Genomic DNA, 27,608 nt, shown 5'->3' with positions numbered 1-27,608 from the left:
TGGTTCTCAAGCTCCAAAAATATCTTCTTACGAGTATAATAGTGGCACCAAAAATATTAGCAAATGACAATCAATCGCAATTCAAAACTAACAAAAATAATAATTTTATTTGAATTTCTCACAATGTTGTATAAATAGTGTTAATATTTCTAAAATAATAAGAAAAAACTTTAAAGGATCTTCGAAGTACTTCATATTCCCGTCTACATTATTCTTTTACAGTTTCCTTTGTAAAAATGTATAGATTTTATTGTTTCTATTAAATTACTCACATAAAATAGTCGGATGCGAATTAATAATTAAATGTTCATATACAATGTTGTGGAATTGATGAATAATACAAGTTGGATGTTATACTGGTGGCCTATGTAATAGTACTGTCATATTTTGTCCTACTGATTTTCATTAATAAACTCTCCAGAAAATAAATAACTCGGTTGACTACTGAATAAGTATCTTTTAATATTTTTTATCTATGTTTATAATTACCTGTAATTCAATATCTATGAATAAAGTAAAACAACAAACATGATTCAGGCCTTGAATTTCCCTCACTTAATAGACATCAAAAGTAGCCGTCAAATCCGCAGGTGCAGGTAGGTACACTCAACTCAGTCTTAAGAGAAATGTCATAAGCCAAGAAGTGTTGTTATATTACCATAGAAACAATAGTGCTCGATACAAATGAGTGATAGAGTAAAACAAGTTTAAAGATGTCAAGAAAGTTACTGAAATTTCTCATTTTATTTGATAACACGTCGCTGTTATATTTTCCTGGACAATTTTTATCAGGCCGAGTTCTTATCGAACTTCAGGATGATACACCTGCACTTGGTAAGAATATTTGATGAGCCCTGTCAATAAAAGAATGTGGACTGTCAGTCTCCTAAAAATCCATTACTCCACTCATTCGTAATGTTATTCTGAATGGCAGTCTTTGAATTTCAAAATTTTTATTAAGGTTGATTTTGACCCAAATGTAATAGGTGTCGAAACATAAATAGAATTCATATGTTTTTATCTAACGATATGATGTTTCAGGATATTGATTGAAAAAGCAAATAGAAACCGGGATAATTTCTATTTAATATTAAAATATTGATACAACTCAAAAGTTTTACAATTTTATTTATTAATTGGAATCAAACATGCTAGACTATTTCATCATATACGAATATGAATGTGCAATGAAATAATTTTTCATACCAATAAATATTCAACTCCATTCATAAGGACCTCACCTAATCTAATCTATAAAAATTCATAATTTAAATAATGGAAACGCAAGAATTTAAATAGCAACCAGAAAATATTTCATGGCCCAGAAAATTGCAAGGATTTCCTATTCAATTGTTGAGTAGTTCGCTTCAGACTCATTAAGCTAGCATATGCCACAGGTAAATCATTTCCAATTTTCCCTTGGCTAAGAACAGTGCCTAAAGCGACATTGCTGGCGTGAGAAGGGAGATTAAACGGACGGATAAAGTCCGGGTATTGTAAAATAGGGCCATTTAATAACATATTTTTGCATGTGTCAAAACAATTAATATAATCAAGCTCGTTTACCGCATTTTTCTCAAGGCGATTAATTAGAGTTTTAGGAAGTTTCGAAAAATATTCAATAAATTTCCTATAATATCCAAGAAGTAGAAAAAGAAGAACACTCAACACTTTTCGTTTTGAATATCTCTTAAAATGTTAATTACTCTTTGAAACGTTGCTTCAAACCAAATGGCATTCTTAGAAATTCCCAGTGGCTATTTTCAGTAGTGAAGGCCGTTTTAGGTATATCCTCTTCAGCCATCTCAATTTGGTGGAACCAGGATGCAAGATTTAAGGTGGTGAAGTATTGGCAACATTCTAATTTATCCAATAAATCAGTTATATTTGGTAGTGGATATTTATCTCCAACAGTTATTTCGTTAAGCTTGCGATAATCTACGACGACTCTGAATTTTGGTTTACCAGTAGAATCTAATTTTTTGGGAACAACCCAGTTGTTACTTGACCAAAATGATCATGGATGCCTTATGATATTTTGCTCATAAATTGTATCGGATTTTGGACTTCTTTTGGAATATCTATACAACTTAGAATAAATAGGTACATCGTTTGTGGTTTTTATTTGATGTTTAATTTTACTTTTTAATTTTAATTGATCATCAACATGAAAAATATTTGAATATTCTTTAAGTAATCTAAGAATAGCATTGCGTTCTTTACAATTCATATGATCTGTTCGAACGTTTTTTATATCAAATTTGAATTTATCTACATAAATAGCATTAAAATTTGGGCTCGAGGATTGTTCGTATTCGTCGAACTCTTCAACCTCTAAACGAGTACTCAAATCTACTCTGAAATATCACTCACATGAATTTAAAATAGCGCAAATGACTTGAGTGTTTTTTGTGTTTGCTAGATATTCGAGTATTTCTAATTTCTCTATCTTTGTATACGGTTTAATTATATCGCCATTATCAATATTCTCAATATTCAATTTAATATTATTTGTTCAGGTCGTCGAAGCACTACTATACAATTCGTGTTCTTGTTTCTGATTTCAAAATAGATAATTTTTATTTTACTAGAAGGAGTGAATAAAATGTTATGAATAAAATAAATTTTTTTCAGATTATCTAAACCTATTAAGCAGGTAAAATGAGTGTGGACTTCAAATATAGAATATTCTAAATTTATTTTATTTTTTGATGCAAATATTTTGGAGATGAAATTACTGTACAATCATTTTTCTAACTTAAACGTAAATCAAACGTTACTTTAAATGTTTTTTTCACAGTTGATTTTGAAAAATATTTCTTCGCAATTTTAGTTCTTACAAAGGATTTTGTACTACCTGTATCAATCTTACCTTGAAATTTTGTGCAGGGAATATTATGTACGGTAATTCATTCCGCAATTAGTAAAATTGAACATTTGTACGTTTCTATCGCGTCCGAGGCTATTTCCTTTAAAAAACAATCTTCAGCATTAGTGAGACGTTAGGTATCGTCCATTTTCTGAGATAAAATTCCTTTTATTACCTACGAAGTGTTATTGGCTTTGTCCATTATTTCTATGGAATTGATTCTTCAAGATATTTTATGTTTCTGGTAGCTTACCATAACGAATAGTTGGACCCAGCAGTACTGGACAGATTTTCTAAGTTTTCTTTGAATGATTTGCTTTTCAGATCACTAGTAAGTTTTTTTATTTCACGGGAGCAAGTTTTGAGTGGAATGCAATTAGATACTTAAAATATTTTTAGTTGGTTCATCTTGTGCCGCTAATTGTAGTAATTAATGTTGCGTGGTCGAAAGATAGATCTAGATTTGATTCTATTGCGAGGTATCCAGTGGAAATACTTTTAGCAATGAAAAAATATAATAAGTTTGGAAGCTAATCTTGGTCACTTGGACAGTAAGTTGGTAAGTAGGTAGAAAGTTGGTTCAGTTTTAATGCTTGCATGGTGCTATATTACACTCTACCCCTACCTGAAGCAGTCAGTTTTGAACAACAGATTGTATTTTTGGCATTATAGTCACCTCTTGCTAGAAACCTGCTTCGTTGGAGAATCCTATGAGTTCCTCTTTTCTTGCAGGATAGTTTGGTGGGTGATATGCTGCTGATACTGGTAGGAGACCATGCCAATCCTCAATCACGATTCTTGTGGCTTGTAGGGAATCTTTGTGATACTTTGTTGATTCGTAGTGTTTTGTGTGTTGTTTGATTAGTATAGATGTACCTTCTCTAGCTATTTTCTTAGGGTCCGGGTGTACGGTGTAGTAGGTTATAAAATTTTTAATGTTAAAATATGTTGTCTTGTTGAAGTGACTTTCCGATATTACTAGTATATCTATTTTATTGTTTGTTAAACATGTTTCGAGCTTTTGCTTATATTTAGCTAACCCATTTGCCTTCCAGAGTGCTACTTTATACAGTTGGACCATTCTTAATTATTGAATTAGTTAGATTGTGTAAGTTCTTTCCTTAGACTCCTGATATCAACTGTCAATTAGTTCACAGTTTTCTGTTGATTTGTAAAAGTATTTTATAGGAATTCAATTATATTGTTCTCATTTGTTACCTGTTTGTACGTTGGATATGGTTGTGAATAAGTGTCAGTTTATATGTTAATATGGCTATGTTGCTTTGATGTGCTAGAGATTTCTTATACTGTGGTGTTATGACTTTGTTGCTGGTTTTTTATTTTATGTTGATGATAGTTTTCTATAACGAATAGTGGGACTCAGCAGTGCTGGACTGGTTCTCCATTAATCTTTGAATGATTTGTTTTTCAGATCACTAATAGGTTTTTTTAAGTTCACGTGAAGCCGTTATTCATTGCACACATTGTGATACTTTTACAGAAGAAACATCATTACCTATCGTAAACAACTGTTGTCATTTTAAAAATATACTTTACTGTTAAATTTTTCGAAATTTAACATAAAGATGTTTAAAAACTAAAGAACGGTATGATGTAGGCTAGGTATATTTTTCCATTAAGCACAGAAAAAATGTAACGATATACAGAATTTCCTTTCAATAAAATTATAACTAAATCATCCTAAGTATACTATTATTATCAGTCAATTTTGTCTAAGTAATTTGTAATGAGTAACTTTAACATTGCTTAAATATATATTTTTTATTATTAAAATCTAGAAATATCAAGTGATCTATTTTCAGTCTTTATCATAATCGATAAATATAAACTTACTCTATGAAATAATTGTAGGTGATGTACTTGAAAAGGTAAACTTGATTCATAATGTATAAATTCCACATAAAATAGAAATACCTAAAGATTCATTTACGATCAACAAACAAAAATTCGCAAACTCTTGAAAGTACTATGTTTCTGAAAAATAAGAGCAAAAAGACGCATCAAATTAAAATTAATAAACAAAAATCTATTATCCTACAAGTTTTTGAGTTGATCACTCTCTCTAACAGACTTCTCGTGTATATATTTGGATTATAAAATATCAATTACAAATTAAATTTAATTCCTCAATAGTGAACACCATTCAATTTGGTATAACTTGTTTTATTAAAAGTAGGTTATCGGTTGTAGAACTGAAGATGTTTAAACTTTTTAAATAATTGTCAGCTTACCTTGAATGTCAAATATGGGACCTACATTTTACCGAGTGAAATCATACGATAGATATTGATGGAATTTAATTTGAACATTTCAATGCTGATTAATTCCGATAATTACTTAAAAGCTGGAATGGAGGAATTGAATTCCGAAATTCCATTGAGTTGTTTGAAAACAGAAAAATTGCAGAAAATTTTATTGTTTTTGTAATTTAATTTCAGTGAAAGCAAAAGATTACAGATTTGTAACATGAATCAAATATAATTTTGGAAGAAATCATCGGAATTATAATCACTACACAGTATGACAATTGAGTCAATAATAACGTGTTTTTATTTTTTATGTTTTCTGCAAGTTTTTGTTTTTAATTAAAATGAAGATTTGAATTTGTAACATTTCTGATTATGCCTCAAACTTTCACGTAAAATAAATCGTCTGCAAACTGCTATCTCTGGCGAAAATCGGGATGAAATTCAATTCTGTCTACTACATTGAAGTTCAAATAGTCTTCAATTTTTCTGAAATTTAAAAACACTTTGACAATTTGTTTCAAATTAAGTCGTCCTCAATTTATTGTTTATTTTCATTTATATGTATAACTTCAAGTAATATTACTGAAGTATTTTGAATTAAATTTAAGTATTTCATATTCCTTCATAAAAATTGGAACGAATCGACTTGTAATTCGATAAATAAACCAAAACATCGATTCAAGATTAGTTGTTCGCACTCACTTTGGATTTTTCTGATATTGTTATTGTTATGAAATCATCCTTCCCAAAAATTTTTTTGATAGAAGGAAAAGGTTATATTTACTCTATTTTTATATTTCAGTAATAAAATTCAACCACCTTTCAGAACATACCAAAACTAAAAGATAGATATAATCTTATTCAAGAAATCGTATTGAATCGTATAATTCAAAATGTGATTCAGTTAAAGATGATAATATCGTTCAAAAACTAACTCTTATCTTTTCGATCAAGTAGATAAAAATAGATGCGTTTTTTATAGATTCGTTCCAACTCATCAAAGAACCGTCCTTGATACGGTAACGATTCTACGCAACAACAATTACGTTTTCCAACAGGGCAGTTACTGTTATGCCGACTTAAGCATCGTTTATGAACCGTTTTCGAGATAATCATTTCAATACTAGCCAGATATTATGCAAAGGTATCATGCAAATGTTTCCAATTACCTCCAAGAACGGTCCCATTCAGCGAAGCTGGACCGCTAACATGTTTTTTTTTCACATGCTCCAGAAATGAGTAGCACCTCGACATATTATAATTTTTTTAGTTAAATTTTGTTAAATTTTATATATATAAGCGATTTGGTTGAGGGATTACAACAGATCAAACACCGTCTACTCTTTTTAATACTTATACCGAGTTTTCGAATACTTTGTATTCATCATTGAGGACTAAAATTATGTTCAAAATACAATGTAAAAATACATATAAACTTGATCAGTTTCTTAATAACAGTGTTAGTCCTATAGTGTAGTGTGCTCTGTCATTTTGACTTGGCTTTAGAGGTACCAAGTCGTCAATAGTCATGTGAAGGCAGCTAACTGATGTGTATTAAGTTGCATTATGATATTTAAATGAATTTAGAAGCATAAGAACTGTTGGTGTGTTTTGTGGATGTAGCTAATTAGTTATACATTAATTTGCCAGTATGTCATACATGATTCATTCAGCCAAAAGTGGTGGCTGAATATTTTGCAAATAATTTAGAATACTTATAAATATCAGAGTGTACTAACAAATCCTCACTTCCTAATATAGTCTCCATTTAGTTCGCTACACATGATCCTCAGCTACCCAAACGAATTAGGCCATGGCGAGGGCGAAGGTGGGAACCGGTGCATTATCATGGCGGAGAAGCACTTCTTTCTTCAAGACATGCAGCAGTAGGGCAATTTGTCATCGAATCAATCCAATAAATCAGATTAGCACAGCCGTTCACCTTTCCGGGTGAAAGGCAGTCTTTGGAGCACATTTGCCGGGTCCAGTCCACTGATTCGACTATTTCTTGGTGCTTGGTGTATCAATGGATTCATTTTCCGTCGATTTTCACGACATTTCATGCAGAATATGACACACGTCATCCTTTGAAATGTCTACTCAGATATCTCACACACCTTTAATCGTCGGTCTATCGTTATACGTTCGTTGATTTATACCACATTGTCCTCCTTGGTACCTGTTCTGGAGGCATCTGGATGTGGCTACGATCGTACTGAAAAGATAAACTCAACCCGCGGCTATAGAAAAATATTTCATCTCTTTTATTTTTCATATTCACAGATATTCGTATTCGAAGATTAGAATTTAACAGTGTTATTATAAGAACTTCAGTAATTATACTCGAATTTTTTTGTCGAATGACAAATATTTACATAAATATAAAACACATCGATTTCAACCGATGGCTTGCATATATTTTCATATAAATTTTCCTATTCTTTAGCTTATGAACCATTAAATTTTCCCCTAGATGCTACTGAGCTTAAAAGGCCGAAAAAGTTAAATAATTTCTCCTCTGAATAATTTTCTTCAAAATATGTCAAGTGAATGAAGTCCACAGAAAAAAATTCAATTTCGTGTTCTAAACGTGCATGTAAAACAACTTTGTCGAGGCTTATTGCGCTTAAAATGAAAATTCACTAGGAAAATATTCCGTGTAACTATTGAGATATTAGACAATTTTGAAATATTAAAATGGTTATCGGATTCCGGAAAGAGAATATAATCGCCGATCTAGTAAAACACATTAATATAAAAAGGAGGTAATACAGTTTGTAACAGTAAACAATGATGACGAGTAAAGTAACATTTCTCAATTTTATTACTGGCCAGAATTGAATGAACCTATTTTACCGCAGTCTATTCTATCTTTGGATAGAAACGAAACGTCGAATATCCGTTTTTAAGAACATTAACTCAAGAAAACACAATGAATTATAAATAAATAACACTGTAGTAAAATACGCAACCGCAATAATTGTATTAAATGTAAATATTATTTTCTATAAAGAGGAGGGTCAATAATTTTATACCTTTTTTATTGAAACATAGGTTTTCGAATACAAAAATCTTGTATCCCTCTGAAAAAAGGATATTCTTTCAATATAATCAAAATGAGTATTTGCTTGTGAGATACTTTCATCGTTTAGTCAAATTATTCATCACTCACTCAATTCTTCAGGTTTAGAAACAAGAAATAGTCAATCCGCGCGAAAACTGGAGGATAGGGTAGAGAGTGGAGGGATTCCTCGCCCAATTCATGAATATTTGTCAACTGCTTATGTATGTACCTTTACATTGCTCAGGTGCAAAAACACTTTTTTTCTTGGCTAAAAGCAGTCGTCATTAAATGGATCCAATAAATTGGTATAATATTACCATTGATTATTTTACCCTTTTGAAGGCAGTCAATGTAGATTGTACTCAGAAAATTGTCACGATGTCGTCTTTGGCATCAATTCATCTGAAGAAGTCCACTGCTGCTCAGTTTCTAGTGTATTGAAGTTTATCTACTTGTCATCCACGAATGCGGTTGAACAATGCTAAACTCATACCGAAGCAATCATTCAAAATTTGACATACTAAGCTATATGAAGTACTTATAGTTTCCACAATCTGTCGCACATTCAATCTCTACTACATTGTTAGTTTCTTCAATGATTTCGGGTGCTAATGCCTTAACTGGCCGCATAGAACATTCGATATCTTCTGTCTGAATCAAGAGGTAGTCATAACATAACCTAAATAGAGCAGATGGTTAGGTTAGATCATAAGCCTGATCAAGAAATCACGAACTTACTGGCCCGTAATTATCCTAATAGTCATGTACAAAGTACTCCTATTTCTAGATAGCTTTAGTATATGTCTAATTTTTTTGAAATATTTCTATCAATGTTTTATCTCACATTTTCTTGTTTAATTTGATTGTTATCTTCAGTCTTGGATGAATTTCAAAGAAATCAGAAGAATTTGATTCTAGAGGTAGTATGCATGTACCACAGTAACATATTAGTGTGCAACAAAAGGCACTAAAAACGGGTTTCAAATACCTTCATATCTTAATAACCTTTATATTTCGGAGGTTAAAGCCAAATAAGTAGCATCTGGTAAAAAAAAGATTCAAGCCAGCAAACTGCATGAGAGTGTCAATTTATTTCAAATATTCTGATTTGAGCGAACAAGAAAAATCCACCACCAATAGAGAATTAGCAAGTTATTATTAGAAAGTATATGGAACTTGATTACTTAATACAGATGCAAAGAAAGAAAATTACAAAAATAGATAAACAGTTAAAATAACCCCATTGCAAAATATCGTTTCGGTTAAAAATATTGTGATTTATTGAATTTCTGTAAAATACGCATTTTTCTAAAATATTTCCCAACAGTCTATAAAAGTTATCGCCAAGCGTGGCATAATTTTCAATGTAAAATTGTGTGCATTTGTTTTCTCGATTTTGATTATCATTATTTAATTATCATTAATAGATGAGAACAATAATTCATACTGAGCATAAATTTTTTACATACCATATAATCATATTTATCAACTTCTGAAAAGATCATTTTAATTATCAATTTGAAAACTTACACAGGAAAATAACTTTCAAAATTAACCTAATTTCTGTTAATATCTATTTTAATCCATTAATTTTCATTCTACTCCGTTTACCATGAAAAATTTTTAATAAAAAGATACAGAGATAAGTTAACATTTGTAGATAAATCGATGACTTCATATATATGGAATGTCCTTCAATGTATTCAAATTATTTTAACCACAACTTGTCCGTTCAAGTGTGGGCACTTCTTACTAGAACCTACATTTTATTAAAGTTTCGCCTTGGATTATATACAAGGAATATCAGAATTCTCATATACTCGGGTTTAACGATTATTTAAATATTAAAAATTTTCATGGAAATTTTTGTTATTAGTCACTTTTTACTTAAAATTGTTTTATATAACTTACTTTCCAACATGGAGTAAGGTAGTCTCACCGAGGGCTCCAGCAGAAATCGACCATCATGTGAATTTCCCATCGTTCTTTATATCACTTCTCCATAATTTTGATCTCCTGATAGACTCGTTGCCCTGTTTCTAATTACAATCACTCCAATTCTGAGGATAATAATGAACTCTCATGTTCATGTTATAACATATGTATCAATTTTTTAAAGCTGTTAGCGTAAAAAGTCGAGAGATATTTATCTCTTTAACAGTAAAAAGTGATATTAGTACATACATAATGTGAATTTTTTATTTTAATCTGGATGAAAATATTTCGGCAGGCTCTTTCCAGAAGCTTAGGTCCTTTATGAGATAATTCAAATGATTTTGCTGTATACCCTTCTAGGAGACTGTTAAAAGAGATCAGGTATTTTTTGAGTTTTTAAATAGAGATTAACGTATGTCTGTTTGTGTCCATTAGTTCTATTTATATATTTAATATTAATAAAAAAAATGGCTTCACGGCTTCACAGTTGTATAAAATGTCAATTGATCTAAATAGGCACCATGGATAAATATCACAGACTACTGATTGGATCTGTTTAATCGATAAAACACGATTTCTGCGACAATTCCTGGCAGTAACTGAACATGTATGTTTATGACCCCATATTTTGAGATACACATGAGTACCTTGAAAAAGGTAAAGCCCCCCAGAGTAAATATCAAATTATATTATTATGACAAAAGTCAATTGGATACCTGGCTCTCATTGACAATTGACCGTTTTCAAACTTTGAAAAAATTCTGTAGCGAAACAGATTCAGACTAAATATCTGAATTAAAAGCAATACAAATCGTTCTACAGGAACCATTAAATTTGAGACTAACCACTTCACTCATAATAATGCCTTAAAATTTAGACTAGAAATTGCTAGGACGAATGTATATACTTAACCTAAAACATATCAGTATATCCTGAAAATTATTAACCTCAATTTGTGTCGAAACTATTTAGTTCTAAATGGTAGATAAATATTAATAATTGATTGCAGAAATTGTGTAGGTATATATAGGTTACTAGCTTAGGGATATCTTAGAGAAAATTATGTAAGTAAGCGAAAGTTTACGTTTCCATCCGCATAACTGAAATAAATGCAACAGAATAATTTTAACTGATGAGTCGGTGTAGTAATGGCAGCAAATATAGACAAAATTTGTAGTAATAGTAATGTAGTCAGCAGCTTTGTGAAAAAAAATGTAGAATAGAATTTAAAAGAAAACAAAATATATTTATCGTTAAAAATTTTGTTTTTTTTTGAATTAAACATTTTTTGTCTGACTGTGTTAATAAATATTGTGAAAAATGGGAGTTTTGTCGCTTTTTGTAAAATTAATCTTGTTACATGACATGTTCTAATAAATTCGTCTAATAATTTCAGACTCCATAGAGTTGAGTTTCTATTCCCAATAATTATAATGCTATCAATGATAAATCGCGTCAAGTAAGTTAAGGAGTAAATTAATAAACAAATATAGCAAACCATAAAAACATAACTAATCATTTGACAAATGCGAATAGATTAAATGGAAAAAAGAACAAAGATTTAACAGACGTTTCAATACATTCTCTTAAAAAACCTGAAAAATTGAAGCCTATTCTTGAAGATCGGCAATTCATTCACGCATTAAGAGAATGAAGTAAATAATAAGTACAAACAGATTGATTCTATTATTAATCGGATTGACCGAAAAGACTGGAAGACAACATTCCTTGGAATTGAAATTATCAATCAATTCAGGAGAATTATAAATTATTCACTGCAACAGTGGTTTTAGGGTCCAATTTTTGAGTATGAAAGTATTTAATTTACAAAATAGAGCTTTAAATTTTACATAAATTATTTAGGTCTTTTTTATCATTTATAGCTTTTTTGTTTTTGTGAATGTGAACTATTTTTAAAAATTCTTTTTTTCGTGTATTATATTCCGTTTCAAGAATTTTTCAATCTTCATAATTGAATTTATGTTTTTTTGATACTTCATGGTTCGTTAACGCAGTTTTATTTTTTTTATCGTATTGATGACCTTTTAGTCTATTTTCTAAATATTGAGAGGTCTACGCTATGTAGACAGCGTCACAGTTAGTGCAAGGCACTTGAAATATAATATTACTTCTTTTGTTTTTTGGTGTTTTAGATTTTAGTTTGAAATATTTGGATAATGTATTATGTCCTTTACGACTTATACTAATATCATATTTATTAAAATAAATTGATAGTTGTTGGGAAAGTCCTTGTACATATGGTAAGGTAAAATGCTTTCGTTTCTGTTCTATTTTTAAATTTATTGTAGAGTCTCTGTTTATCCTTTTTTTGAATATGTCGTTTATCATTTTATCCAGAGAATTATTGTTTTTTTCAATGCAGTTTTTGCTTTTTAAATAGCTAAGCATCTAAATCTGATAGTTGGATAGACCTGTCAGCCAAACTTATTATCACTGATATTTTTTGTATATAAACTGGTTTGGAGTTGAAGGAAGTAATAATCGTAATATTTATTGATATATATATATATATATATATATATATATATATATATATATATATATATATATATATATATATATTTCTCCACGTATTCCAATGAGAAGGAATAATTTATTCATTTCTTAGTACTCAGATAGCCTCACATCAAAAAAACTGGTTTGGAGTTGAAGGAAGTAATAATCGTAATATTTATTGATATATATATATATATATATATATATATATATATATATATATATTTCTCCACGTATTCCAATGAGAAGGAATAATTTATTCATTTCTTAGTACTCAGATAGCCTCACATCAAAAACTTTAACATCGTGCATTAACTGTGCTAGTGTGTATTAGGAGAAGTGCAAACTGGACAGTCCCCTTCTCATCATATTCCACACATGTCCGATGGGATTTCCATCCAGTAAAAAGGATGGATCGGGAGAAACTTCAAAAATTGCCTTGCTGAAAAAATATTTTTAGACTTCCATTTAGTTAACGCAGTAAAGTGGTGGCCAGCGGTAATTAGTTATGGCTGCATTTCTTTGTGCCATTTCAAATATTCAAAACTGGTCTGCAGTTCAAGGAAGTAATAATCGTTGACAGGATCATGAGAGACCAAAAAGTTCAAAAATGGCAATATAATGTCAGCAATTTTAATTCAAATAGACGATCTCGCAATAACTGAAAATATTCGGTTCTCGTATTTAGGTTCCTTCAGAGGAAAAAATTGAGTTTGCTAAGGGTAAGGTAAGGCAGTTTACCTTTAGTCTTTAAAGACGATAACTTGGTTATCTAAACGCGCGTCACATAATTGTGAGTGTTGGTGTAGTGGTAGAGTAAACATGGTGTTCAGTATGAATATCACCAACAGTTCCAAAAATTCCAACTTTCAACAATTATTTACATTAATATATTCTGAATATATTTCATAGAATTAATCATAGTAAATAGAATTAATATGATAATACATGCTTCGTTTTTTAATAGTGAACCTAAAACCTCAAATCCTCAAGTATGTAAACTTCTATTAGTTTGAGAAAGAATTTACATTTTTATTGTTTTATTCTTTGTTGAACTGACAATTTTAGTTATGGGTGTGGTAATAATGTTTCGATTTTCTTTATTTATAATCATTCTGTAGTATGTTCATCATCATCAATGAATAAATTATTCCTTCTCATTGGAATACGTGGAGAAATAAATAGAGTTGCATCATTTGATGATACAACTGCATTGAATTGTTTCAAAAAATAACTGGACGAAAGTTGTTCTTAAATATGTTGCATCCATTTATTTTCAATTATGGGGAGGATGAGGCTCCAGAAATGGAACAAAAAATGTGACAAATGACAATTTTTCATTACATTCGAAAAAATATAAATTAAATATTTAGATAGATACATATACGTACATATATATTAGAGTATCATATACACAGCAACCCAAAGGATCTATTGAACAGAATAAAAATATTTCTTAGTATTTTATGAATCCGACAATATTGCAAATTTAGGTTTGGATGACTAAATAACCTCTAGTATCATAAGAAATCGCTTAGGTTGTTGTCAAAAAGCGAATGTTGCTCATAGAGAACCTTTATTTTGATAGTGAAATAAATTGAAGAATGGAACAATTATCTTATAGTTAAAATACTAAGAAAACAGAAAACTATTTTGTTTGTTGGGTAAGTATGAAGAAAAAAGAATTTGGCTTGTTACTTTATCATGGAAACCTGAGAAACAATTGAAGAAACCGTGTAAAAGTTGCATAAACATTATTCTGATAGTGTTCGGTTCCATGGAATGATTTGTAAGTGATTCTGTGGTTTTAATAAGGGTCAGATGAATACGTATGATGCCGAGACTGTTTTTTACTGTAACTACTGCAGAAATAGTTAATTAAATCAGTGTCACTGTACATAGAGATCGTTGAATAAACAGACCGGTTAATGGGTAAATCTTTCAACCGAACAATATGCGATTTTGCAGTAGGCTACTCAAAGCTTACTCGCAAAAAAATTCCAACGAATACTTCGATATCTTTTTAAAGATCTTAGTGAGAAAGCAAAAATCTTATTTTTGTCAAAAAAGAGTCTGAGGAAATCGTCATTGATTATTCATGGAAAGAGAACATAGCTTATGAACATAGGAGTTTGGTTGAATCAATATGAGGTATTGATAAGACCGTTCTTTGCAGTTGACTACTAGAAGTAATTAAAATGTTACTGTTCCTGAGCTTAATTAAACCACAAGGAACTTACCAAATATAAGTGTCAGCTGATGAAGTGTTTCGAGGATCACATGAGAGGAGCCTACGTGCAAGATTCGCTTTAAAAGTTCCACCACTAAAGCGAAGAAATCCGCTTAGTGTGGTCACAAGAACAAATTTTATGGACAATCTTCAATTAGGCTTATTGGTTAATCAGAGACAAATCTTGATAGGTAATTTATCTAGAATCGAAACAAGTACATGCTGGGATTGAATAAAGTCGTATAAACTATTTACCAGAAAACCCATTTTTATAAAGGCCGTAAAACCATAATTTGGAGAAGTATTATTGTTAGGGCGTACGGTCTTATGACACAACTTTTCGATATTCCATATGCAGCAGTTATGGGTCCTAGCTTTTTGTTTATTTAAGATAATGCTCGTCCATATACTTTTAAAATTGCAATGGATTTGTTGAATCAGCACAATATTGATATAAAACTACGGTGGTCGGTGGTACCCGGATCTCTCACAGAAAACTGGAATATTATCCAACAAGAAGTAAGGAATAAAACCTAAGAATATTCCACAAATTTTTTATATGTCTCACAGCCAACAATTAATGTTTTTTTTTCTAAATTGAACTCCATTATAAAATATTATTTCTCCTCTTTTATGTAGATGAAATTAGTAGATTTTAATTTTTACAACTAAAGCGGGTCAATAACAGTAATTGTGAATTATCTACTTACAATTCACTTTCTTCCAGTGCATACTACTTGATTGGTTTTTCTATAATTTCTTGAAGAAGTCATGAATAAGTAGATATTTTGTTGTTTATAAATAGACAAAAATTGAATAATTATATTTTGTATATGTAATAGTAGTGCATTCTTTCACAGCTAGCCGAAAAAATAATAGTGGTTACATTATTCTTGTAAACTCAAATATATCCCAAAAATATCTGCACTTCTCTATCTAGTACAAGTATAAGATAATTATGTACTTTTTGCTGCAGGTCTCCATTTTCATGTCGTTGGAGAAGGGATAGTTCGTGTCAAAACTTCTCGTCAAGAGAGGGTGCATGATCGAGAAAACTATATCGATTTTAGAATGAGATTATTAGGAGAACCAGGTATTCTTAAAATTTGTATTTATACAGGAACAAAATAAATGATAACTTTTTATAACATAATAAATAATTGTTGTTGAAACAATCAGTAGGTATTAGTCTCGATTATGATGCGTCATAAATTTCAATGCTCACTTTATTGAAATCAGGTTATGATGATGGTATAATATTCGATAATTCTAATAATTATTTTAGGACAAGGTGCCTCGGTCTTGTCTCCAGGTATCCACAGTTTTCCATTTAAATTGGGTTTGCCATTGGGCCTCCCATCCACTTTTTTAGGTAAACACGGATGGGTACAATACTATTGTAAATCTGCCCTTAGAGAACCTAATGGACTGACACATAAAAACCAACAAGTTTTTATTGTTATGAACCCGATAGATTTAAATTTGGAACCTTCCATATTAGGAGTAAGTATGAATCAAAAGATACTTGAAAACATTATTGATTACTGGTTGTAATACTTGTGGTTCAAAAGAAACTCACCAGTGGTTACTAAATACTGTTTTTCATCATCATTTACAACTTTTGATAATCTACAAAATGTGGTTAATGCTACATTTCTTATCTTAAAAAAAGTAAATGATAGAAACAAGTAGCTATTAATATAAAAAAAATATTGGATCAGTTCTTACTTTGTAGATATAAACTTTTCTGTTTCTCGTATTTCACGATGATTGAAAAAGGAGGAATGAAGGATCATTTGACATTTTTATTCATTTAGTTTACAGAATTTACTTCAATAACAAAATTAAATTAATGTACAAATTAAATGTGATTATCGCTAGTATGAGTTTGTATAAAATAATTACAAATCGCTAGAATCAACATATCTTCTTTTTTAGTACAAATTAAGAGTTGAACATGTTTAAAGTTTCTCTTGATAAACCCTCCAAAATTATAGTTGTCGGTAACATTATTGTATTAGAGAGATTTCTTATGACTTCAATAGCAGGATCTTGAGGATTGGGGACTTCTTTGACAGTTTTCATTTGGTAAGCTTGCTCTCAGTAAAAGTTTAATTAACGTTCGGGGATCTCTTAAAGAATGATTAGATCGGTTAAATTTTTTTAACGGTTTTACAAAAAATAGAATATTTAAATATAGTACAAAAGAAATATTGCTATTGCTTTCAAAACTTATCGTCATCGTGAAAGAATATTGGTTATACTTGTTATTTCAATAAAGTATAGTGATTAATAAATGTATATACAACGATGTCATTGGTTTTTCATTCCATTTTTAAAGTTCTCAAATAGTATGTAAATAGTTCACCTTGTTGATTTTTCACTGGTAATTGTATACGATTTCTTATGCTTGGGCTTGGAAAATCTATTTGGTGGAGGCAATCAGTTTTTCAAAAACTCTCAAATTGAAATTTGTACTGATACACAAAAGTGAAAAAATCATTTTTACCGGTTGGCAAGTAACCCATATAATAATTTGAAATTTTTAGGTAAAGGATTTGAACGAGGTCGAAAATTGTCGATTTTGCAGTAAATTGAAACACAATTATTATACTATGTCAGAATTGTATAAAATTGATATTATGAAGAATGAGACATATTTATTAATTTATAAATTAAAATTCTAATTTGTAATCAAGTAATTGATATAAACAGTGTCTTTTAACATAAAATATTGATAAGTGAGGCATTCCAGTTACATTTTGGAACAATGAATGATTGTGACAAGAAGTAGAGCAAAATAAGAGATCTGTTAATGTTTCTTCCATGAAGAAGTTAATTGGCAGAAAAATGTAGTATATATAGGTAGGCCAAGTGAGAGAGATAGTAATTTGGTTATTTATCGAAACCCGCGTCAAAAAATGTGATTTTTAGAGTTGATGTAGTGATAGCAGAAGTTAACCTTGCATGAGGTTTTCTTTCAATTACCTCTCATCTAGAATATAATAATACTAGATTGTATTACGAATTATTCAGTATGTCTAATAAATATATATCTCAAGTCTTAAGTAATAGATCATATTGATAATCAGCTGCAAACATATTTCTATCAAGAGTATACGATAATCCAATATAATGATGCCTCCAAAACTAACATCGGCGTCGCTTGCACAGTTACCTCAAATCATAGATTCCTTCCAGTTCCAACAACACTCGAGAAATCACAATTTCTATGACGCAAAATTATAACAAAACATCACAATATCCAACCATCTCTTCGGAAAGTTTTTCAGAGTTTTAATTAGCAATACTACAGAAGTCGTGTTTGCCATAACTGTAATGCTATTATGACTGACAAATACATACTCATAAGAGTGCAAACTATATTTTAAAGCTATCGACTATTACAACAATTATTGTTGTAGACAAAGACATTGAACTAAAATAGAACGCTACTTTCAAAAACATCTAAAGTAATTATATCCAAATAGATTCGAATATGAAATCAATTTTTAATATTCAATTCTCAAAAAACTGTATCTATCAAGTTTTCCATTCGCACAAGAGCAGGCAAAAACGTTTACATATTATTAGAATCGATTACGTATTACATAAATGATATTTTGGTAAATTTTCCAACCGGTAAAATGGATCTCCTGCAACAAAAGTTTTAAATTGTTAATTAATAAGTAAAAAATAGAAGCCGTCAATGTAAACATTTTGGTAAATAGCGAATTCTTAGTTGCATGAACTAGATTTTGTGTGAAAAGATGTTCAAGGTGATGGTATGCACTAGTTATACATGAAATACTGGGAGAGCACACTTTCTATCATGACCACTATACTATATTTTCCCTGGAGAAGCAATTTCCTCACCATTTATCATGTAGTGGGGATTTTATTATTACAAATAGTTGTTTCCACATGTATCTATCCTGAAGCTCAAAATATATCGTATAAAATGAAAAAGTTTTGGCCATTCAGCATTCACACTTTTGATACTTGATTTTAACACCTGAAAGCTCTGGAATAGTCTATTTTATAAAAATATTCTGGTAATAAACTGGTAACAGCAAAAAGCATGACAATACTACTTTCACCTGATTTAAATTATACTCATATCTCTAAATCAACTGATAAAATGATTAAGAAGGATTCTGGTTGCCATACAAAAATCTTATGCGATTTTTCTTATTATTATTGCCATAGAATGATAAATAGTTTGATATTTAATTCACAAGTTCAGAAACACATATTTGAATCAGAAACCAATCCAATTCTGCTTTCATCAGAGAACATCACGAAATTCTAGTTAGAGCCCTGATTCCAACACAAACTTGCATTTTTTGTTCATAAGTCACCTTAAAAATCCTCAAAGGTATTCTACGTTGCACCGATTGTTTTTCAAGAGTTCTTTCCCTGGATATGGTAATTGCCTCCTTTCGTGCAATTATTGTCATCTGACAGTTTTATGCTTCAGGTGTACATCTTTTTCTCCCACTTCTTGGTCGATTCTCACAGTACTTGGTTTCTTGAAGCTTTCCATTAATTTTCGAAACGGCAACTTAAATAACGCCTACAATTTTCGCCACTTCAAGTTGACTAAAGTCTTGTAAAATAGAAATAATCATTGATTGGTTAAGACCGGCTTAAATTTACAATTCAATAAAGCAATATTTAAGTTTTAGTAGCAGTATTAATCTAATATGCCAAAATCAAGTTTAATGTTATTCTTAGCATCACAATTTGTTAATATCTTTCAAGCAAATGGTCTACATTTTAAAAGAAACATTTGTGAGTCATGTTTGGTATTCTTTAATATTTCAAATTTATGACCACATGTGTATTTAGAAGACTTTAGACTATTAAAAACGATGATTCAATTTTTCGAAAACTACTAATTCGAGCCTATGAATTACAAAAACTCAAACAGTAGACCTATATGAATGACCAAAAATTTTATTTTACTATAAAATTTCCTAAAATACGAATTTTCTTCTAATCTGCGCATGTCTTTCCGCTGTCTTCCTCTGTGCTAATTACATTTTTTCTATACATTCTCTAATATAGAACGTTTCGGATCAGGAAACATTTAGATGTGAAGTCGAACACAAATTTGGAGTCAGCTGTGTTGGATCTGGGGTGGTATTATGTAAAGTTACCTTAGATAGAGGAGGATATGTACCAGGTGAAAGTATAGGTGAGAAAATGTCTTTTTTAACTAAACAAGATAAAATTATCTCTTACTTCGGATACATTTGAAAAAACAACAAGTAATCAAATGTCTACATTTAATTGATACATTTAGACTAAAAAGAGAGAATTATTAAAACGTTTATTAAACAGTCACTAATAGTTCAATACGGATCTGTAATTTAGAATAAATTCAATAGATCAATCATTAACTTTTTAGGAAAAATACTCGGATCCATAGATTAGTATTTTCACTTTTTTGACATGCACTAATGAAGTATGTGCTGCGTAAGTCAACAAATAATTTCAGAAAATCGATGAATAGCAAAATCACTTCTAGTGAAATCATTCAATATAATTCATTTAAATGAAATGTACAAATGTACAAATTAAAATTCTACAAATGATTGGATATGGATATAAATCCAGAACGCAAATGGAAGTAAGACATCTATTCAGAAAAAAATATACTGATCTTCCACCGATAGCGTGAAGTACTATAAATAAATTATAGAAAACCCTCTTGCAACAAAAAAAACAATACTCATTGACAAACCGCGGTTAGTAAAAATATCAAAATGCTGCAATAAGAAACTCCTAATATTTCTAACAGGCAGATATCTTCTGATGTTGAAAGACAATCGTCAATAGCACATAAATTGTATCCCCACAAACTAAAAATCCTCCAGAAGTTACTAATACGACACAGCAGTTTTCTGAACAAACTATGGATCAACTAGATACTAACAACATTCTAATAGAGAACATTTGGTTTGGAAGGCCAAGCAAGGCCCAGAAAAGTGAACGTTTGGTTAGAAATTATAGGAAATCAAGTTATAGAACTAATATTCTTTGACACTCAATGGTGTTCGACGTTTGGAATTCTCGTAATTACTTAATTTTTTTCCAATCCTCTGTACATGCTATTTTTCCTCTATAGAAACATTCCGCAAGGCCTATTTTGTTCGTCAGTATCTTGATGATGTATTTTCACGCAGGTAGATAGGTAGAGTGAAACAAAATGAATGGTCTCCAAGATCCCAAAATCTCAATCTTTTGTACTTTATTTTATGAAGGTACCTAAAAAACAAAGTTTTTAAAACTAATTTTTCAAATGTGAAGAGAACGAATAAGAAATGGATGCAGAGTAATTTCGCCCCAAGTCATTATATTTTCCATTTTCATTATTTATCTAGAACTTTGCACATCATATAAAAATAGTGTAATAATAACAGTGTTACCAATTAACAAAACCAACCATTAAATATTACATCTAAATTGGAACACCCTGTACTCATTATGTTTGAATGTCAATAGATGCCATTAAAAATACTCATCTACGGATCTAAGTTAGTCCAAGTTACAGGTTATTACAAAGTTAATAATTCAAAAATTTTTAACAATTTTTTTATTATATTAACGTTGATAAGGAATGGACAACAATTATATAAAACTCATATGTACAATTGAATGAACTATCAACTTTTTGAAATTATTTCTTACAAATATAAGTGAGAAGGGAATTTTAGGAATATCTGGAAGTGTGTACAACAGAAGTAGAGTTACAATAAAAAGTACAAAAGCATGTTTGATAGAAACCATAACATATATGGCCAGGGGAAAAGTTGTACAATCAGAAAAGAGAGAACTAGCATCACTTTCACGAGGAAAAATCCGTCCTGGCGAAAAAGATGAATGGATAAATGAGCATTTGTACATTCCACCTTTACCTCCAACTAATCTGAGAGGATGCCATCTCATTAAAATTAATTATGATGTTTATGTAAGTATTTTTGTTACAAAAAATGTATTCGATTGTATGTAATTCCAATCTACCGAAGTAAATTTCAGTAGCAACGTTCCCATAAATTATAATAATCTCGACTATACCCTTTGATTATCCTACTCTCTGTAATTTCATGAGCATAGAAATTCATTATTTTCAAGATATGTCATAATAACTTCACAAGGTCTTTTTGTGTTAACAGAGAAATGATGTCTAAATTTTTTCGTTGAGATTTGTATCTCTTTCAAAACCCCACCGACGATAAAAGTGTTTTATAAATAACAAAAAAAATAAATTAGTGAACCTAATAATCTTATCCCATCATGCGAAAATAATTATATTATTGAAAGTGTTTTCCAAATAATTTTGAACCTACGTTTAGTGTGAGCTGGAACCAAATCTCCTCAAAGTTTACAAGAAGTGGTAGAAATGTAGGAATAATTTAAATTTGTGTATGAGGTATTTCTTTAAAAGGAATGAAGAAATTATTTATTCATTGATATGAGTTTGTTACAATAATGTAAGTAATTTGGTAAAGCGTTTACATTAACTTCCTGTCTTCCGAATTTTCTTAAATTTTATATTCCTCATGTTTGTGGAACAAAGAGTATTGCAATTTAAAGAATATTTTGTACCAAACAAATGGTCACTCCTTCCTGTAGATTAAGGTCTCCTTCGAACGACGCTAACCGATTTTGGTGGACTACTTTCGATTTTTCGAGAGATCTTGTTTGTGCGATAGATCACATCATTGATCCTTTTCTTGATTAAGTATGTACCTTTCCATGATATGTGTAATTTTGGAGAAAATCCTTCTTTCCTCGTCGAAGTTGTAAAGCTATACTTTATCCCCCACTTTTTAAACCGCCGTCTATAGCTTCCGATTCGTATCGCTTTTTCATTCTGTCGCTAGCAACTTGAAGATTTGAGCAAACCAATTCGTATATATAATCAATTGTCCTTCTCAATTGGATTATATAATCGGCCCCCGCTAGATTTTCTTCAGATCGACAGCTAAATTCTAGTTCACACGGAAGCGTCATTTCACGTCTAAACAGAATTTTTGCAGGTGCTTCATAGATGGACTCATTAATAGCAAATCAATAAACCATCGCAAATAGGGATAGATAATGATCCTAATCTCTCTAGTGGCTGGATTTTTTGACAAATATATGCCAATAGTCCTGTTCATTCTCTCGACCATTCTATCTGATTGTGGATTGTGGCGGTCGTTCTAGTCTCCTTCATTACCTGGTGACGGATTTCCTTATACACATGGCCGTAGAAGTTTCTTGTTTGATCGCTGTGAACTTCCAAGGACACACCATATCGGCTGATAAATTCTTTCACCAATACTTCCGCGACAGTTGTGGCCTCTTGATTATAATTCGCGTAAATCTCCGGACATTTTTTAATACAATCCATCACAACTAGGATGTATTTACCACCACTTTCTATCATCAGAAATGATCCAGCGATATCTAAGCAATCTTTTCGAAAGGGCTTTCAACATTATTCTTGTTTCATGGGTGCGTTTTTCTTACGATGTGGTGCATTATTCGAAGCACAAGTCATCCATTTTTCACAGCAGTCCTTCACATCGGCGGAGCTGTTAATCCAATAAAATCTTTCACAAACTCGCTGACGGGTTTTCTTCACTCCCAGACGACCTCCCGATGGACTGTCATGTAATTTCTTCGGTACCTCGACTACTCTCATTCTTGGTATGACTAGCTGACTTTTCTTTTCGGAACCATCATTGTTCTCAAAGATTCTTTTTAAAAGGCCCTCTTTCAGGACAATTGAGGCTCACTGACCCTAATTGCTTTTAGTGTCGGTGAAAATATAGACACTTCTTGCCAGGTAGGTCGCCGATTTTCTTTATTACAGTACCGAATGATTTTTAGGTGAGGATCATTCTCCTGATCTTCTTCGATCTTTGTGGAAAACTATTCTTCGTTGACCACTGTAGTTCTTGAAACTACGACTTCCTTAGGTATTGGAAGTCGGCATTTCGATGGCTGACACCGGCTCGATATCAAAATTGTATTCTTGAAGGCGTTTAATCTATCTAATGATCTGGCCTTAGGAATTCTTGAACTGCATCAACCACTTGAGTGCTGCATGGTCAATCCGGATAAGGAAGGGAGGATACTTGTAAAAGTAACTCAATCCCTCTCTGGTTAAATATCCTAACTCCTAACTTGAAGCTTGCGGCCATCGCTGTATGGATGCAATTTTCTCTGGATCCTCTGCCTTTATTGCTCACTATATGACCTAGATAGATGAGTCGGTTTTCGAATATCTAGCACTTTGTTTTTAGTATGAGCTGGGATACTTAAAGTTATTTGAATACGTCTTCTAAATTATTTAGATGTTGATCAAATGTCTTTCCTAATACTACAATGTCGTCCAAATAAACCAGGCATGTTTTCCAAGATAATCCCCTCAAGACGTTTTCCATCAATCTTTCAAACGTGGCGAAAGCATAACAAAGCCCGAATAGCATAACATTGAATAGCCCTAATCCAGATCCGGTAATAAAAGCAGTTTTCTCCTAGCTGTCATTCTTTGTAACGTTGTGTAACTGACTATAGTCCACAAAGAATCTCGTTGTCCCATCTTTTTGCTTGACGAATACTACTGGAGGCACCCATGGTCTAGTATATGGTTCTATTACTTTAACCTCTTCCATTTCTCGAATTATTCTTTCCGCTTCTTCTATTTTTTATCTTGGTAGTCTGCAAACTGGTTCTCTGATTGGCTTGGCATCACTAATATCGATTTTGTGTTTGACGGCTGATGTTCATCAGTCTTCCCTCCTTTTGATATAAATAGGTCTCGATACTGCAAGACAAATTCCCCCATTCTCCTTTTTCGGCTCGATTTAGGTATTGACCAGTTACTGGTTTGTTCGAATCGGTTATGGAAATTGTTGGTTGTCGTCGTTTGGTGGACTATAAACGTTACTGGTACGCTTCCTTTTCAATAGCAATAGGGTTATCGTTTACATTTATCACATTAGATGGGCGAAGAAATACTGCTTCAGAACCCACTTCACTTGTTTTGTTTCTAAAGTCCATTCCCAAAATTTTGTCTTGGTCAATGTCAGCTACGATTACTTTATGTGTGAACTTCTCTGCACCAATTACTAATTATATTTATGTTTCATCGTAAACGTTGGCACTCTTGCCTCTGACGGTCCGTAGTCGAATCCTGATTAGTAGTAACTTATCAGATCCGGTCCTATAAGGGTTCTAGTTGCTCCATTGTCTACCAGCAGAGTATATTCCTTCCCCTCACTTCTCCAACCACATATACACTGTCATTGAGACATCTGAGAAAAGCTATCAATATGAGAGGGTCTTTGAAACTAGACTGGATCGGTGCTGTATCCTCGTAGTCGACCCGTTTTAGTTTTCCTGCGCCTGTGGCACATTTGCGAAAGTCGTAGGACCCTTGCACGAACTCCGTACATGCCATAGCTCTTAGCAATTCCAGCATCGAATCTTCCTTGGCTTCTTCTCAACCATACCTTTTTTCATGTTGACGATCTAGTAATTTGCTGACTTTGTTATATGAAACCATCGTGACTGCTTCATTTTCAAGAGCAGTAGTCAGGACATCGACATTCGAATGGGTTCTCTGCATATCATGATCGCGCATATACCCAAAAATTCCACTATTTTTTCTGATGCTGACGAATAAAGCAGACAGGACAAGTCGGGCAATGTCTAATTCATACTCTTGGAGAGTTTCGTCGTACTTCTGCCTTCGGTTTTCAGCTATAGGTGCTCTAGATGTTCGTGACAATATCACATGTCTAACTTCTTCTTCAGCTGGTCGAAGTCACCAGTTCCTTCAAGAGGTATCGTCTGTAGTACATCTAAGGCATCTCCTCGCAGTGCAATCAGTTCAGTCAAGTTCACTGCTTTTTCTTTATCGGACCAATTATTCACTCTAGGGGCTACCTTAAACTGTTCAACGTAATTGGTCCAATTAACTTCGATCTTGAGTAGTGTTTCTGTCTAACAGGATTTCGTTTGTACGTTCTTCTCTTCTTATACTAGAATATATTTTGTTTTCGACCCTCTCTCTCTTGCCTTTTTATCTCGATATTCGATTTTCACTCTTCGTGGTCGAAACCTTCTCGTTAATATTAACCGTAGTTCTTCAAAGTCGAAATATCATCTTTCATGGTAGAAATTTTTTCGTCAATTTTGGTCAAAATATCGTCCGTCATGTTCGAAATCTATATTGAAAGAAATATCATTTTTCAATGTCGACATTTTCTAGTTCGTTTTTCATTCACGAGATGAAGGTAGAAGACTCGTTATCGAATAGATATGTTTCTGGATCAAAACCTTCACCTACCAGTGCCACTTTCTTTCTACTAATTCACTCTTCTTACCAGACGTTTCCAACCCGCGATTCTCCAGTTCGGCTTTCAGTTCCGTCACTTTTAGGTCACCAAGTCTCTTAGCCACGTTTATGTCACTATTTACAATACCCCACACCTGTCACGAATATAATGTTTTTTTATACTATTTCTATCGGTGGGGTGAAGTTATGAACAATGTCTTTTACTTATTTAATTCATTTAAACACTAACTCTAGACTTAACGGATACAAAAAATGATTATCCACTAACACTTAACTAACTATAATTTATTTAAATTCTTCGATTACTTTTCTAATTCGTTACGTTCCCTATGACTATTTGTTATAAACTGATTAATTTTGCTTAACAAACTCGTTTATATATCCAAAGTGTAGGTCTCAAAAATTCTAGACAATAAACAAAGAAAACAAATAAATAAAAAGACTTTCCTGGAAATTAGTTCTAAAAAAAATATAAAAAATACACCGCTGTTTATAAGAATTATATCAAGGGTGCCGTGACTTTAGAATTTCATTATAACCGGACAGGACCGGCTTCACGCCCCATGTCTTGGACTTGTTCGTAACAATATTATCATCCTCATATTTCACAACAATAACAAATTTATCACAAAACAACGAAACAAAACGTACAAAAGTATTTCCTATATGTTTTTCCACTAACAACTATTTAAAAGGATAATGTGTACAAGATAATAACGCAGTAACGGCGGGAGCAGAACCTAGAAATGCGAAATTATTAAGCACTCCTTATTAGTTGATTTTCATTGGTATATTTTGAACTGTTTAATTTTTTATACCCACAAAAACTCAATTATTTAATTTTTCATAATTTTATTTTCAGTTTATTGTACAACCCAAGAGTCTACAGAAAGAAGTGAAACTTCAGTTACCAATTATGATGGCAACTTATCCACTTCGCTCCGACGATGAAGAAGGTGGATACAAATCAGGAACTCACTATCCTTCTACTCTTCCTATATTCAGGCCATGGCTAGAGGATAAACCTGCGCAAATATAAATATGCAATTAAATATATGTATGCACACATTATTAGTACTTGGGCCTTATACTCACCTCTTAAGAACCATTTTTCCCAATTACTTGAACTATATCAAGAAAAACCAAGATTTATTTTAATGTTGATGTTGAAAAAAAAATTAATATTGAACGATTTTCACTAAGACAATCTTGAAAAAATGCCTTAAATATAAAATTCTATTAAGGCTATCTCATCTAACAAAGAATGCCATATAATTAGTACTTAACTTATATTGTAAATAACTTTAATTTCATTTAAGACTACTATTTTTATGGAATAATAAATATATAATAAATTACAG

At 31.4% G+C, this 27,608-nt stretch overlaps 1 protein-coding gene across 2 annotated transcripts; it reads left to right on the top strand.

The window, feature by feature from the left end:
- Window positions 1-598: 598 nt before the first annotated feature.
- On the top strand, window positions 599-27,608 carry LOC130451733 (arrestin domain-containing protein 17). Of its 2 annotated transcripts, none has more exons than XM_056790949.1 (6): window positions 599-834; window positions 15,862-15,978; window positions 16,171-16,388; window positions 19,971-20,085; window positions 21,608-21,861; window positions 27,110-27,608. In XM_056790949.1, the coding sequence occupies exons 1-6, from the start codon at window positions 714-716 to the stop codon at window positions 27,284-27,286; spliced, it is 1,002 nt and encodes a 333-aa protein (XP_056646927.1). In that variant the 5' UTR covers window positions 599-713; the 3' UTR covers window positions 27,287-27,608. The 2 variants fall into 2 exon arrangements, with proteins under 2 accessions (XP_056646927.1, XP_056646926.1); XM_056790948.1 differs by having other exon boundaries at window positions 19,956-20,085.

Source organism: Diorhabda sublineata, chromosome X, assembly GCF_026230105.1.
Source record: "Diorhabda sublineata isolate icDioSubl1.1 chromosome X, icDioSubl1.1, whole genome shotgun sequence".
In the NCBI taxonomy this organism is placed as follows: Eukaryota; Metazoa; Arthropoda; class Insecta; order Coleoptera; family Chrysomelidae; genus Diorhabda; species Diorhabda sublineata.
Note: the sequence above shows the minus strand (reverse complement) of the source record. Positions and strands in the feature narration are given on the sequence as shown.